Raw genomic sequence first — 15,892 nt, forward strand, 5'->3', positions numbered from 1 at the left:
AAAGAACTAAAAATTTCAAATTAAGAATTTTTTAAATGAAAGAAATTGTTGATTTAAATATAATTAAATATTAAAAAATTAAATTGAAATGACCAAAATGAATTTTGAAAAAATGTGTTTAAATATTAACATAGTTTACATATATCATCTTTAAATGTAATTTTAAAGATTCTTATATAAGTGCTGTTTTAAATAAATTTTTAAAATACTAACTGAATAATTAAAATAAAATACTTTATTTTTTTGTAACTGTAGGAAAAAGATAAAAAATATATGATCCCTCTTGATGGATTAAAATTAAGAGATATTGATCCTGGATTTATGTCTAGACGACACACTTTTGCTATTTTTAATCCTGATCAAAGGTTTGTTGTAGTAAATATGATTTTGTGTAATAAGATGAAAATAGAAGATTAGACAAGTATATTTTATACTTATGATGAGTACTTCTACATGAATATTGGATTTCTCTTACAGGAATGTGTATAAAGATTCAAGACAATTGGAATTGTCTTGTGAAAGTCTTGAAGAAGTAGACAGCTGGAAAGCTTCCTTTCTTAGAGCAGGAGTTTATCCTGAAAAAGCATCTGAAGTTAATGGAGAAGAAAATGATAATATTTCTTCAATGGATCCTCAATTAGAACGACAAGTCGAAACTATTAGAAATTTAGTTGAATCATATATGAAAATTGTTACAAAGACATTTAAAGATTTAATACCAAAGATCATAATGCATTTAACAATAAATAATGTAAGTAAAAATTAGTACTTGATTACTTGTTGTTCTCTCAATTAGTTGTATGTCCTTTGGAACTTAGCATAAAGTTGCTATTGAGAACAAATCATACAGGAACACTCATTTTGATGGAAAAAGTAGATATATAGAAAACAATTATATTTTTCCATCAAAATGAGTGTTCCTGTATGATTTGTTCTCAATAGCAACTTTAAGCTAAGTTCCAAAGGACATATAAGTAAAAATTATTACAAATATCGTATTTTACGGACTATAAGACGCACTTTTTTCTTCGAAAAATTGCCTCTAAAATTCAGATGCGTCTTATAGGTATTTAAAAAAAAAAAAAAAAAGCTTAAAAATTAAGGTGCGTCTTATAGTCTGTAGCGTCTTATAGTCCGTAAAATACGGTAATATTTAAAATAACTCACATATATATTATGATTTATATGATGTAAAAAAAAAACACGTAGAATTATTGTTATGTCCATTATAAAAAATTGACTTGACAAATAATTAAATTTCTTTAGATTTCATTATCAGATACAAATTTCAAATTAGTTGGAGGAAAATATAATTTTTCCTCCAACTAATTTGAAATTTAATATAAAGAAAAAAATTAATGTTTTTAATGTCGAACAATTTCCAGATTATATTAGGCTACATTAAACTTATCATTAATAATTATGGTTTAATTAATATTTTAATAAGACCAGTTATGCTACTTGGAGATCCAGGTAGTGTAATTGGCAATGCATTTCTATGGCAAGTGGGAATTGTTGGTTTGAGTCTCACTCCAGGCTGATTTTTTATTCCAGAATCTTCTAAATTAATTATTAAAATATTAATTTAAACATAAATATTAAATTTATCATGAGATAGTACCAAACACCTAACTCCTAGCCAAATTACTTGATATTTAATTATTAATAGTAGCTTTCTAAAACCGATAACCGGCGTGAAATATTTTAGAAGGTATTTAATTTTTGTTTATACAACCCGGTGTGGGAGAAGCGTTAATTAATAGTAGCATTAATATAGCCTGTTATAATTTGGCATTAAGCTAATAATCAGGTTAATCAATTTTTATATTTGAAATGCATTTACATAAAGTAATACTGTATATAGCATGAAAAATTTTTATATTCTAATAAACTTACAAATTTTTAAATTAGGATTTAAAAAACTTATTTCACTTATTGATTTAAAAGCTTATTTTCACTTGTAGAAATTCTTATAATTACACTTTTTGTCACTGAGAAGATTTTACATATTTTCAGAGTGACAAATTTTCAGTAATAAAATATTGTATAAGACTACATAAAAGCTAGCAGATTTATTCAATAAAGGCAAATTAAATATAGATGAATTATGAGAACATTTAATGTATTAAACCATTGAAAATTTAATTAAAACTGGAAAAAATAAATAAACAAACCTAAATTGTCCAGTTTACTGTGTTGAATATTAATAAACTTGTACATCATTATAATTGATAAGTTTTAATGTACATTTCATTAAATATATACTATGTTATCTATTCAGGCTTATGTTAATTGCCTAAGGAGAAATATTGATTTTTTTTCTGCAGAGTGATATTTTATTATTATTATACTTCAGTAATACATTTCTTGAAACATTATACATCATAAGTTATGTAAGTTGTTTACCATAGATCAATTCTCTTTACATTTTTTTTGTAACACCAAAGTTTTATGCCTACCAATAGCCTAGTGGATAAAACCACTAAACACTAGTAGCTGATCATGGGTTCAAGCCTTGCCAACAGGCGCTTGGAGTTTTCTGGATTTTTTTTTACCTTAATAGAAACCAATTTTCCATTAAAGACCTTTCAGGAGGCATCCCCCTTTGCAAATTATTCATGTGTTGCATTGCCATATACAAATAAACCAAAGTTTTATAAAAGAAGAAAAAATTGTGAAAAAAATACTAAGAAAATTAATTTCAGTTTGAAACATTTGAACTTTCAAAATTCAAAATAGATTATTTGTGCCTGAAATATTAGCTTATCATTATCTTTTAATTTAAATAGATCTAAATTTGGTTATAGAAATTTTTAAAACCAAAATTGAAATTATTTATTTCAATATTGGATTTCTTTTGCAGAAAAAGGTAAGAATCAAATGTCCTATTTAGTTCTTGTATTCTTAATAATAATAATTTTTTTAAATTAATAATAATAAAAAATTTTTCAACAAAAAACTTTTTCAAGTTTAATTACTCAATCTGTACCAACTTTCAAAGATTAAAAGACTACGACCTTACGACCTTAAAAATTTTTTGTTAGGGAATACTAAACTAAAGCAGGTATCGATATCGCAAACAGTGTATGAACTGGAAGACCACGCAAGACCGCTCAAAACAAGAAGAGACCCGTTATTCAGTTGCATGCCAAGTTATGGATGGGTGAACAAGTGCCTCTATATAGTCATAGATTAGAATAAAGTTTAATTCTAAGTTAAAGGACTGCCTCGTAATTGTTCTAACAATTTTATTTTAAGATCAGTAAAAATTCCTTGTTGAGAATTTGTTAAGGTCGTAGTGTTTTAATCTCTGACATTTTTACAGATTGAGTAGTTTTACTCAAGTAGTAGCTTTTTAGGTAAATAATAATTTGTTATGTTTTAAGTAGTGTTACGAATTTCGTCAGTTTCTATTCTTTGATTACTTTTTCATCATCACTAACAAATGGAAATATAATAGAGGAATATCTAATTACCTCAGTCACAGTAATAATATTAACAGCGATTAGCTCTACTGATTGTATAATTAACTAGCATCCACATTGCGGCCTCGCCTGCTGTTATATACATATAGAACTTCGAAAATTTGAACTAATTGTTCATTAATTACTTTTGGGTGATCAATGTGTAGTATTGCAGTAGAATATTGCAAAATATAAAAAAAATCATAAAATTTCTGAATAAGTTATATTTCGAGTTTTGTCACCCATGGTATCAAAATTATCTGATTGTTGTGATTTCCAGTTCTGGAAAACCCTACATACAATTGGCCATGAGAGATCCACTCCAACATGTTGGAATGTTTGGCCTTGTGATTTGTTAATTGTAATAGCAAAAGAAACTAATTGGAAATTGTAAACGTTTAAATTGAAATGGTAGATCAGTAGGAATCACTAGGATTTCAGGAATAAATGCAATTTCCCCAGTCGCTGGTCCAGTGAGAATTATATCTTCAATGATATTGTCACACATAGCTGTAATTTGTAACCTGGTACCATTACAGAGATTGGGAGGTTGAACATTACATAACATAATTGGAGAACCAATTTTTAATTTTAATTTATGTAGTGGGAATCTAGATGGGCTGAGACCATTAAGAAACTCTTGTGGATAATGGACTGCATCATCAGTGCTTAAAACTGTATCAATCGATAGATAATCTCAACTGTTACCATTGACTTTTTCAAGAATAATGTTATTTATTTCTTCTGCTGTTATATTTCTAGGTGAAATTATGATCCTTTCACACAACCAAAGATACAATAAATCTGAAATATCAGGATAAATTTCAGAAATCAAATCATTGACTGTTCTTACTATCTTACCTATGTTTTCACTGACAGTGATTAGGGATTGCAATCCAGCCATGTTTTCAATTCAGCTGGATTTTTGCTGGATTGAAATCATTCCAGCTGGATCCAGCGCGGATCCAGCGTGTATGTATTTTTGGTGCAATAAAGTGTTATCTGTCTATCTATCTACCCAGAAATTTATGGTTTTTTTAAAAAAAATAAAACATTTTTTTTAAATACTTAAGAAACTTTTATTATTTAGACTGGTCGCTATAAATCAGTAAAACTTCTTACACATTTAGGTAGTAAACTTAACTTTAGTTCGGTTTAACACTTGAGATAGAGATAATTAACTTTACATTATAATTATAATCTAACTAAACATTTAATCTTTAAGTTAAATAATAGCAAAAGTAATTCTACTAATTAATTTATATTAATATATTATTAATAATGTAAGGACGGATAATCAGTGGCTAAGTGGCTATCAGTCTTACCAGTTTTCTTATATATGCTCTACATATTAGTCTGTAGTTATTTATAAGTATGGGAATGCCGGGAGGTACGACTCCGTCCTACCTCCTTTTTTCCGGCGAACAGGTCGGCAAGACCCACCCCACTGTCAAGGATGGCTAAATTTTTGATGATATCCTGACTCGTTGGGATTGGGTAATTAATTGTCAGGTCGAGTGGAGGAAGTGTGTGGGTTCGTCGATAAGTTTAAGGCGATATTCGAAATAACTGAGCCAGGATAACACAAATAACGATTTATTTAAATAGATAACCTAATACAGAGAATCTAACGCGTCCCGTCCCTAATCGCGGGGAAGAGAGAGTGTTCACAAACTTAGGGGTCATACCTCTTCCTAGGATGTATCGACAATAATTGTAGGACTGATCGGTCATTGGAAGGAGGATCGGTCGTTCTCCAGCTCTGGCGATGGGCAGAAGGATCGGGCGTGGCGGCTCGTAGTCGGTGGCTCCGGCGTCCTCCTCGGGTTTGGCCTTTGATTCAGATTCGGATTTGCCGGGATGTTCGTCTTCTTCGGACGTTCAGCCACCCCGTTCAGATATCTCCCCCTTTAGATACTCCAGGTCTCGTCCGCTGCGATCACCAATCGCGATGGTGGGTGATGAGTCGAGCTCCGTGACTCAGAGGTCGGATCCGGAGAGGAGGGAAGTGCGTTTCGACGGTGGAAGGCTGCACATCCTTTGAATTTTGATTGCTTCTTCGATAAATCTCCCGAGGGGATTTGAACAATAAAAATTTAAAATCTGTTGGGCCGGTTTAACCTGGTCCTCAAATAAGTATATGTGAGAACCGGGTTTAACCCGGCCCAAAATATTTTTTTTGTTTAAACCCCCTCGTGGGAAATTGTAGAAAAGGTCAAAATTCAAAGGATGTTCAGCCTTCCGCCGCCGGAAAGCACTTCCTTTCTCTCCGGATCCAAACTCTTAGTCACGGAGATTGAATTGTCAGCAATTCACCAACTATCGCGATTGGTGATCGAAGATAACGTGACCTGTAGTATATAAGGGGGGAAAAAGGCTGATAACAGGATCGCTGAAGGTCCGAATAAGACGCACATCCTGTCTGATCCGAATTGAGGGCCGAACCCTGAGGACTCTGAAGCCCGCTGAAGACGAGCCGCCACGACCAATCCTCCTGCCAACCTCAATGACCGAAGAACGACCGATCCTCCTGCTTATCCATACAATTACTCCAGCTGATACATCCTAGGAAGAGGTATGACCCCGAAATTTATAAATTTTCTCTCTCTCCCACGGTTAGGAACCGGACGCGTTAGAGTAGAGCTATTCTCTGTAGTTAGTTTGTCTGTTTCTCTAGTTTCTCTGTAGTTTAAATAAATTGTTATTTGTTTTCACCATGGTTCCGTTTATTCGAATATCGCCTTAAACTTATCGACAAACCCACACGCTTCCTTTACTCAACCTGACAAATAATTACCCAATCCCGACAAAATGGGATATCATAAAAATTTAGCCATCCGCGACAGTGGGGTGGGTCTTGCCGAACCTGTTCGCCGAAAAAAAGGAGGTACGACTCCATCTTCCCTCCGGGCGTTCCCACAAATATAAAACTATGTACTGGAAGTAGAATAAGTTAAATAAACTACACCTTTATCAATCCAGCAAAATTTAATAAAATAATAACGTTTTCAATCGTTTTTAACGATCTTCCTCAGTTACAAAAAAATAGAAAATTAAATATAGAACATAAAATGTGTTCGGAATAAATATAAAAATTAATGGAAAACGCCCAAACGGACAAAATATAGATAAATAAACAAAATAAATAGCGGAAAAAAAAAATATATATAAGATATAACAATGAAATCAGCATTGTCCATTAATAACATTAATTAATGTAAAAGGATCTTTGCACGGTAGACAATGAGTCCGGATTTCTGTGGTTTATACAACCAGTTGTCATGTGCGCCTTGCAGATTTCCAATCTCTCAAGATGTTTGACCGTTTGCCTATTCGTCGTTGTTTTTATAATTGCCGCTTGATCCCATTGGACGTTAACATCCTTCTGTCGTGCGTATGATGCCAGGCAGTGTTGTCAAAGTTCTTACTGATTGTATATTTGAGCTCTTGAGCCTTTGTTTTAAACTATGCATCGTTGCACCCACATAAACAAGCTTGGAATTGAAGCGTTGGTCGTGTAAAGGCACCGAATATATATATACCCATTCATATTCTGTTGAATTCCGATCCTCTTTCTTTTTATTGTTTCTTAAAAGTTTGAAAACAGTGGGATTACGTCTGTATACAATACGAAAATTATTAGACCTGGCAGTACATCTATGTATCTTGTTTAAAAATGGGATGTAATTAAGCACTATTCTTTTTATATTTATTTCAAACACATTTTATGTTCTATAGTTAATGTTGTATTCTTTTGTAACTGAAGAAGATCGTTAAAAGTGATTGAATACGTTATTATTTTATTAAATTTTTCTGGATTGATTAAGGTATAGTTTATTTATAAGTAATTTAATTATTAGTGTTAGTAAAGTAGTGAGTAAATAATTAGTAGCAGTCTAGTAGTTAGCAAAGCGGCAACGCGACAACGTAGACTTTTTTGCCATTATTTAGAAAGTTAACTGAGTATTTGCGGATCTGCAGCGCTGGATCCAGCAGGCCGAAGAATGCGCTGGATCCAGCTGGATTGCTGGACGAGGGATCCAGCAATTGCAGTCCCTAACAGTGATGTAGCCATTTTTGTTGCCTACTGTTCCATCACCAATTTTCAGTAACTGTTTTGGAAATGCAGGGTTGCCTCCTGCAAGATGAGCTGTCATGTTTGTACGCAAATAAAGTTTTTCAATACTGTTCCAAATACGTGAAGACTTTAAGCATCCTTTTATTGTATCAGCTCTCGTACCTTTTGGAATCACAGGTAAAGTCTGCCGAAAATCTCTGGCAAAAACAAAGGTTAAACCACCCATTAATTTATTATTCGATCTAAGACCTTGTAAAGATCAATCAACAGCTTCAAAATGACAAATATAATAGTAAACTTCAATAATAGTACTTTCTGTCTATAAGAAAAGTCTAATTCATGTGTCGCCATCTAGTGAAGAGAGAGACAAATAGACAGACAAAATCCATTGCAGTTTTATTTAATTAACAAAAATCTGTAGGTTTGATTAGTGGTAAACATTTCAGGGATCATAAAGATGTGTAAATACCGCTGTAGAACGAAGTCTGCAGGGCTAGACAAGAAAAAAAAAGCGAACAAGTCGGCTTAACAAGTATTTGTCTTTTAAATTAATTCAGTTTTAATACAATAGCGATAATTACATACAACACGGACTATCACAATTTTGACAAGGGGCACGTGATATACGAGTATATAATCAATTGCCACACGTTTACACGCTTCCTCTCTTTCCTCCTTCGGGTTTCAGGAAGTTTAATAACAAGTGGAAAAATAGGGCAACGAATGGCGCGTAACAAAGAGAAAAAGAAAATTACAAACTAATATTACTCACGACAATTTTACACCGCGTACAGATAATTGAAACAAAAACTAATCTGGTAGGACGAGTCCTCCACCAGTCGTTTATCTCTTGACTAAGTTGTATTCCACTGTTGCATTGTCCTCGGTTGGATGCGAACGGATTTTCCTATCTCGTCTTCCTCCCGTTCTCGGACCTCCCGCACTCGGCGCCTCGATCTCGTGTCCACACGTGGCCAGAACACCGCAACCAGGAACCAAAAAAGTGTCCTAAAACATGAAGTTCCTCAATTTATATTTCCCGCTCTCCGGAAGTCCGCTGCATTTACTGTCCCACTCTGGACCAATCAGGAGGTTCTTCACATACACTATGGTGACATCATCACAAAAATCGACGCGACATGGTACAAATTAAGAAAACCCGATATATACAAAAAGAAAACCGAAAAAAATATAATAATAATAATAATAATAATAATAATAACTCTCCCGTGGTCACCACCTGGTCGTGGTGGGAGAGCCCAGTAATTTTACTGATCCATAGGGCAATGCAGGCTGGAGCATAAGCTCCTGGTAGGGACACCCATGCCAGTAAGGTCTATGGGGAGAAATGAAGCTAAGAGTGACCACACCCACATTCTGTGGAGATATTTATTATGGTGATAACTAGATCAAAGTGTGATACCGGCTCGGACGTCGCCCGGGTTAACAAGGTCCGCGTTCGTGGGTTAGGCAGAGGCTCACGTTCGAAAAATAGGCCACAGTCTCCCTTGGTTACCGGTGGCGAAAGCAGCACCGGCCCAAGCATGGCTACTGCAATGCCCTCAACAGATGTGAGGAACCAACCCAGCCTTGGTGTTTCTGTGGCAATGCATCCACAGACCACAAAGGCTGGAAAACCACGCCAACGGATGAAATGGACAGTAGAAATGAACGAGTTTATCATCCGTACTTATTACACCATCACAAAACTTGAAACAAACATGACAGCATACAGACAACAACTACACCATAAATTCACACAACAATATCCTCATCTCACTGTCACTGAACAAAGGGTTGTTGATCAAAAAAGAACAATTATACACAACAACCTTATTCCACAAACAACACTTGAACTTATCAAACAACAGGTTGCTGATCAAATACATCAACAGACAGAAACATCTAACATTAATGAAGATCATGTAACCTGTCAGGATAATCCAGCAACAAGCATTGATAATAACACACATACAACAATTACCACTAATGATACTACAGACATTTCCTCATCCATCACTGATAACATAGACATGGATTTAGTTAATACACTCTCACATATATTTCAGGAAACACTCACTAAATATACAGGCACAGATCCCACACAACGACCACGAATACCAAAAATCAACACGTCAAAGGAAGTAGGAAAAACACTAAATTACGTAAACACTCACTTACTACCACACTACATTCATTCAATTTCTACACTCTCAGACATTCATACATTAGTTTATGCTGGGGCAGTCACAGTAGTGACACACCATGGGCTGAAAGTACAATCACAGACAAACACACAGAAAACAAAATTCTATCACAAGCCTGCCTGGCAGAGAAGAATAGAAATACAAATAAATGACATTAGACAGCAATTAGGCAAGCTGACACAATACGCTAAAAACAACATAACACCCAAATTAAGGAAACAGCTCAAAAACATTTTCAAGAAAATAAAAACACACACAAAACACGAACATCACAACACACGCATTACAGAATACATTGATACACTAAAACAAAAACTTGCTGCCAAAGCACGTAGACTCAAACGATACAAAACATGTACACTACGAAAACAACAAAATAAATTATTTACAAACAATGAAAAACTCTTTTACAGACAAATTAATAACAAAGCAAACACTGATACACAGCACAGTGGCACACCAACAGAAGAAGAACTCACAACATATTGGTCTTCTCTTTGGTCCAGTGCTGTCACGCACAATGCTGATGCAGGCTGGATCGAGGAGGAGAACAGAAACTTGCACAACATACCAACTATGCCCTGTGTTGAAATAAACATACATGATTTCCAATACACTGTTAACAGAACACACAACTGGAAGACACCTGGTGTAGACAACATTCACAATTTCTGGTACAAAAAGTTTACATCACTGCACCAGGAACTAGCTAAACATCTAACACACATCATCATCAATCCACAAGACATGCCAAATTTTCTTACTCAGGGCATCACCTACATGAAACCTAAAAACAACAATACCACAGACCCCACACAATACAGACCAATTACATGTCTTCCAACACTCTACAAATTATTGACATCCTGTATCGCAAACAAAATATACAAACATGTTGAAGAACACGACATTCTAACAGAACAACAAAAAGGTTGCCGTAGAAACCACAGGGGATGCAAAGAACAGTTACTCATAGATTCAGTCATTCTACGGCAAGCACACAGACAACACAGAAACATACACATGGCATATATAGACTACAGAAAAGCATTCGACAGTGTTCCACACAGTTGGCTGCTACATATCCTACACATGTACAAAATACATCCATCACTCATTGCATTCTTTCAAAACACTATGCAGCACTGGAGAACAACACTACATCTCAGGGTTAGTAACACTTCCATACAAACAAACCAAATTTTTATTAGGCGAGGAATATTTCAAGGAGATTCCTTGAGTCCTCTCTGGTTCTGCTTAGCCCTGAACCCATTATCCAACATGTTAAACAACACGCAATATGGTTACAATATCAGACACGAAAAAACAACACAGTTTACACTGTCACATCTCATGTACATGGATGACATAAAACTTTATGCATCCACACAAAAACAACTTCATCAACTCTTACAAATCACACATTCATACACCAAGGACATACAAATGAAATTTGGCCTAGATAAATGCAAAACACTTCACATAGAAAAAGGAATCCTGAAGAAAGAAGATTTTGCACTTGGAAATGGAGACATTATTGAATCCATGGAAGAGGGTGAGCTCTACAAGTATTTAGGATTCCAACAGGCCAAACTAACAGAACATGCACAAATAAAGCAAAGACTGATTAAAGAATACCAAAGTAGGTTAAATGCTATTCTCAGAACACAGTTAAATGCAAAACACACAGTTAAAGCAATAAACACATATGTCATCCCAGTACTCACATATTCTTTTGGAGTTATACATTGGACTCACACAGATCTCGAGCAACTCCAAAGGAAAACAAGAACTACACTTACTAAGCATAAACAACATCATCCTAAATCTGCCACAGAAAGATTAACCCTTCCACGTAAAGATGGCGGACGTGGCCTGATTGACATAGTTAACCTTCACTACAAACAAATACAGTCACTGCGAGAGTTTTTCTACAAAAAACAAGAAACATCACAATTACATAAAGCAGTAACTCTAGCAGACTCGAATAACACACCATTAAACTTACACTCGCATCATATGGACACAATGCAACATATAAAAAGCATAGACACCATTAAGCAATCGTGGGCTCGAAAGGCACTCCATGGCAGGCATCCTTATGATCTGGCCCAGGATTTTGTTGACAAAACTGCGTCAAACAGCTGGTTAGCTCGGGGATGCCTCTTTGGGGAGACGGAAGGATTCATGATTGCCATACAGGATCAGGTCATAAATACTAAAAACTACAGAAAACACATACTCAAAGATGCAACACTCACAAATGACACATGCAGAAAATGTCACATCATGCCAGAAACTATACAACACATCACCTCTGGTTGCAAGCTCTTGGCACAGACAGATTATTTACACAGACATAACCAAGTAGCAAATATAATACACCAAGAGCTTGCAAAGAAACACAAATTAGCAGACATCCACGAACCATACTACAAATACATTCCACAGACAGTATTGGAAAACAACACGCACAAAATGTACTACGACAGAGCCATAATCACAGATAAAACAATTTACCACAACAGACCAGACATCACACTCATTGACAAACACAATAAAATCACATACATTATAGACATATCCATTCCAAACACTCACAATATACAAAACGCATGCACTGAAAAAATTAGCAAGTACACAGAACTCGCCCAGGAAATAAGGCATCTGTGGAGGATGGATAGGGTGCTTATTGTACCTGTTGTTCTCTCCTCTACAGGTGTCATACCACACACACTACACAAAAGCCTGGGCACATTAGAATTGAATAGAAAAACATATATCACACTACAGAAGGCCACTATATTGAATACATGTCATATTGTGAGAAAATTCCTGAATACAGACACACACACTGATACACTTTTTTAATTTCTGTTTTGGTTACTATGCCTTGACTTTGGTTTGGCATAGTACACAGCCACCGGTGTTAACCGAGTATATCTAACTTAACCCAACATAATAATAATAATAATACATAGTCGCGTAGCACTACAGATGCTACAGTTAAAATTTGGTAACAATTGGCTCAATAGTTTTCAAAGTTAGTGATCACAAACAAAAGATACGTTGTCTCTTTATATAGTAGTATAGATATAGATTTGTTTAAATGAAAAACCTCAAAATATTTTTATACAATATAAGACTAGCAGTAAAATTAAAAAGAAACTGTTTTAAGATCATAAAATATTTTATCAATATAAAATAATACAAGCATCATCTCCTGTGTAACTTTTTTCAGTTGAATGTCTTATGGGTTGAATATTCAAACTTTGTAGGATATATGTATCTCTCAATATGCTTTTTGGTTTATATTTACATAAGAAAAATTTTCTACTTTTCAAAAATTCAATAAAACATCTTTAATAAAACAGCTCATGTGGAAAGTCAAGTTACATTCCAAATATAATTGGTTAGAATGTTGGAATCATTTGTAGACATTTTGTAAAATATCCCAAGTATTAAGAAATGGAATATGCAGTTTAAATATAGCTGGTGCTGAAGAGACATTATAGTATCATATCATGGCTGAAAGACTGAACATGCTTTCTTGACATCACTAATAGTAATTGGTTTTTCAATTTAGAGTGTTAGACATTGTTAAGAATGTGTTTTGATTTATTCCCTGTTTTTTACTAAGTTTTTGTCTGCATTTTAAAAAAAATAAATTTCCTTTATTGTGTGTTGTTTGCTGTTCTATATTGTAAGTGTAATGTTTGCATTAGTATGCAAATTCAATACATTGCTGCATACAAAAGTAACTATGTTAATAACTAAGTTATATTAACAGCTTTGTGATCATAAAATGCATAATTGTTCTAATATGATAGATATATATATAACTTATAAACTAAGTATTGTATTATGTTCGTTGCATTTCAGAAATTAATTTGGAGTCTTGGATTGATGTGGTAATGTATTTTCCCATTTAAAATAATGGGAAATAGCTCCTGGTTAATGTTTTCTAGAAAAAGGTCTGATTTTCAGGAACAGATTATTGATGTTAAGTAGAAGATACCTGTATTGGATTTATCATCATTGATTTAACATAAATTTGTAATCCTTTTCTGTTTAAGCTTTTTATAAATTATTTGAAATAAAAATTTCTAAGACTGTTAGAATGTATATATCAAATAATTTGTATAAGATAAGTCTATTAATTGGCTAGTATTTATTAATGGACTTTAATTTTGCAGACTAAAGATTTTATAAAAACAGATCTTCTACCAAGTTTATATTCTTCTGTAGATCAGGTGCGTAAATATATTCATTTTTTTGTTCAGTATGAATTAGAGTGAGAGTTATAATAAATACAGTCAAACCTGTTTTTATGCGGGGGATAGGGACCGCATTAAAAAAAACGCATTAAAAAAAATCTCACGAAACTTCACGAATGGCTGTAAATAATAGTTTTCGCAACACAATTAAAAAATAATTTTTTTATGCGGTCAACAGGGACCGCATAAAAAAAGTCTCACATAGAAAATAACTCAAAACCGTACGAAATAGAATTTATTGACAACAGATGTCAGCACTTGACTGCATCGTCTGGTCTATCGTCTGTTTTACATATTTTTGTCCAGGTGGTGTTTTGTTGACTTAAAAAGTAAATTATTTCATTTTTCGCATATTCATGCAATAATATTACTATAATAAGTGCATTTATGCTATAATAAGTTTATTTAGCTATAATAAGTCAACGTAAGACATGACGAATCGCACGAGACTAGTCGCCAACTATACCGCACAAATTAAAAATTCGCATTAAAAAAATCGCACAAATAAAAATCGCACATAAAAAGAGCGCATAAAAACAGGTTTGACTGTATTATAGAAAACAATAATGGAGGAATCTCCAGAGGAAGTAAAAAAGAGACAAGAAATATTACGAATGTATCATGCCTGCAAACAAGCTCTCCAAATTATTAGTGATGTCTCTATGCACACGACATATCAACCTATTCCTCCCCCAGTCAGCAATGATTGGCTGTCAGTTCAAGGTTCAGATAGGTAAATATATTTTAATACGTCTACACTTGAAAATTATTGCTAGGTATTAACTTGCACATTTACTAAAACAGTGATAATAGAAGGAATGCCGAATATCGTCCTCCACCTGCAATCCCAGTTTCCACTCGTCCGTCCGGTATTTCTGGATTTCGTACAGACAATGCAGCTGCAACTTCTGGATTACTTCAACAAAAATCAAATACTGCATTACCTCCACCACTTATACCTCTGTACGTTTTTATTTATAATTTTAATTCTCGTCGTTAGTAAAAAGCATTCTATATTAAAATTTTGAATATATTTTCGACAGGAGATCGGTGCCTTCTATCCCACCTCGGATACCCGACAGACCACGACCCAATTGAACAATTTTAAAATTAAATTTCTATTTAATAATTTAAAATTTGTCTCACAGTATTTTATATCAGATAATATAATAAAATTATTACTGTGATTTAGAATTTTATTTTCTTAAATAAGAATTTTAACTGATTCTTTTTATTAATATTTATAAAAATCTTGAACTGTGTCATCACCAAAAATTTTCTAGTCTTCCAATATTGCTATACAAATGCAATAAATGAATTTAATATTGTATACAATATTTATATTTTTCATATAATTCTAGTTTGACAGAAATAAATTGTATATGTTTGTATATACTCTTGTAGTTTCTTAAGACTAATGAAATGTTTTTGTTTTATTAAACTATGAATGTAGAAATACATGTATTTTATTACTAACTTTATTTTGGAACAAGATCTAATTGATCATACTAGTCTACAAATTGAATCTTTCAGTTTTCAGTTTTCCTTTATACATAAAGGTTTTAAGTTATGATTATTACAAAAAAAAAAATACCGGTACATATAAATGGCAACACAGTTGGATAATTTTACATTATTAAAGAGAAATGGATAAATAATAAAATTGAAAGTAGTAATTATAACCGAAAAGTATAGTGCATTACACTGAATTAAGTGCCAAAATGTTGTACAGTTAATTGTCTTCTGTACTTTTTCTGTGGGCCATCACAATAGAGCATCCACCAATAATTAGGCAAGAGCAATTCATTCCAGAAACCTTGATGAAGCTTTTCCATCAACTTTATATCTTAGTGAAATCTCCTCATT

General features: G+C 33.5%; 1 protein-coding gene across 4 annotated transcripts in view; it reads left to right on the plus strand.

Moving 5' to 3' along the window:
* The window catches only part of LOC136975971 (dynamin-like), a 104,200-nt gene extending 88,716 nt beyond the window's left edge, over nucleotides 1-15,484 (plus strand). For all 4 annotated transcript variants that reach the window (XM_067271159.1, XM_067271161.1, XM_067271160.1 and 1 more), the window contains 6 exons: nucleotides 256-365; nucleotides 478-751; nucleotides 13,946-14,002; nucleotides 14,584-14,759; nucleotides 14,831-14,989; nucleotides 15,070-15,484. In XM_067271159.1, coding sequence (XP_067127260.1) covers nucleotides 256-365; nucleotides 478-751; nucleotides 13,946-14,002; nucleotides 14,584-14,759; nucleotides 14,831-14,989; nucleotides 15,070-15,124 — 831 coding nt within the window. In that variant the 3' untranslated portion in view covers nucleotides 15,125-15,484. The remainder of the gene's footprint in view (nucleotides 1-255; nucleotides 366-477; nucleotides 752-13,945; nucleotides 14,003-14,583; nucleotides 14,760-14,830; nucleotides 14,990-15,069) is intronic.
* Nucleotides 15,485-15,892: the final 408 nt, after the last annotated feature.

The sequence above is a fragment of the Centruroides vittatus genome, unplaced genomic scaffold (assembly GCF_030686945.1).
Source record: "Centruroides vittatus isolate TY-2023 unplaced genomic scaffold, ASM3068694v2 contig_392, whole genome shotgun sequence".
NCBI classification, from domain to species: Eukaryota; Metazoa; Arthropoda; class Arachnida; order Scorpiones; family Buthidae; genus Centruroides; species Centruroides vittatus.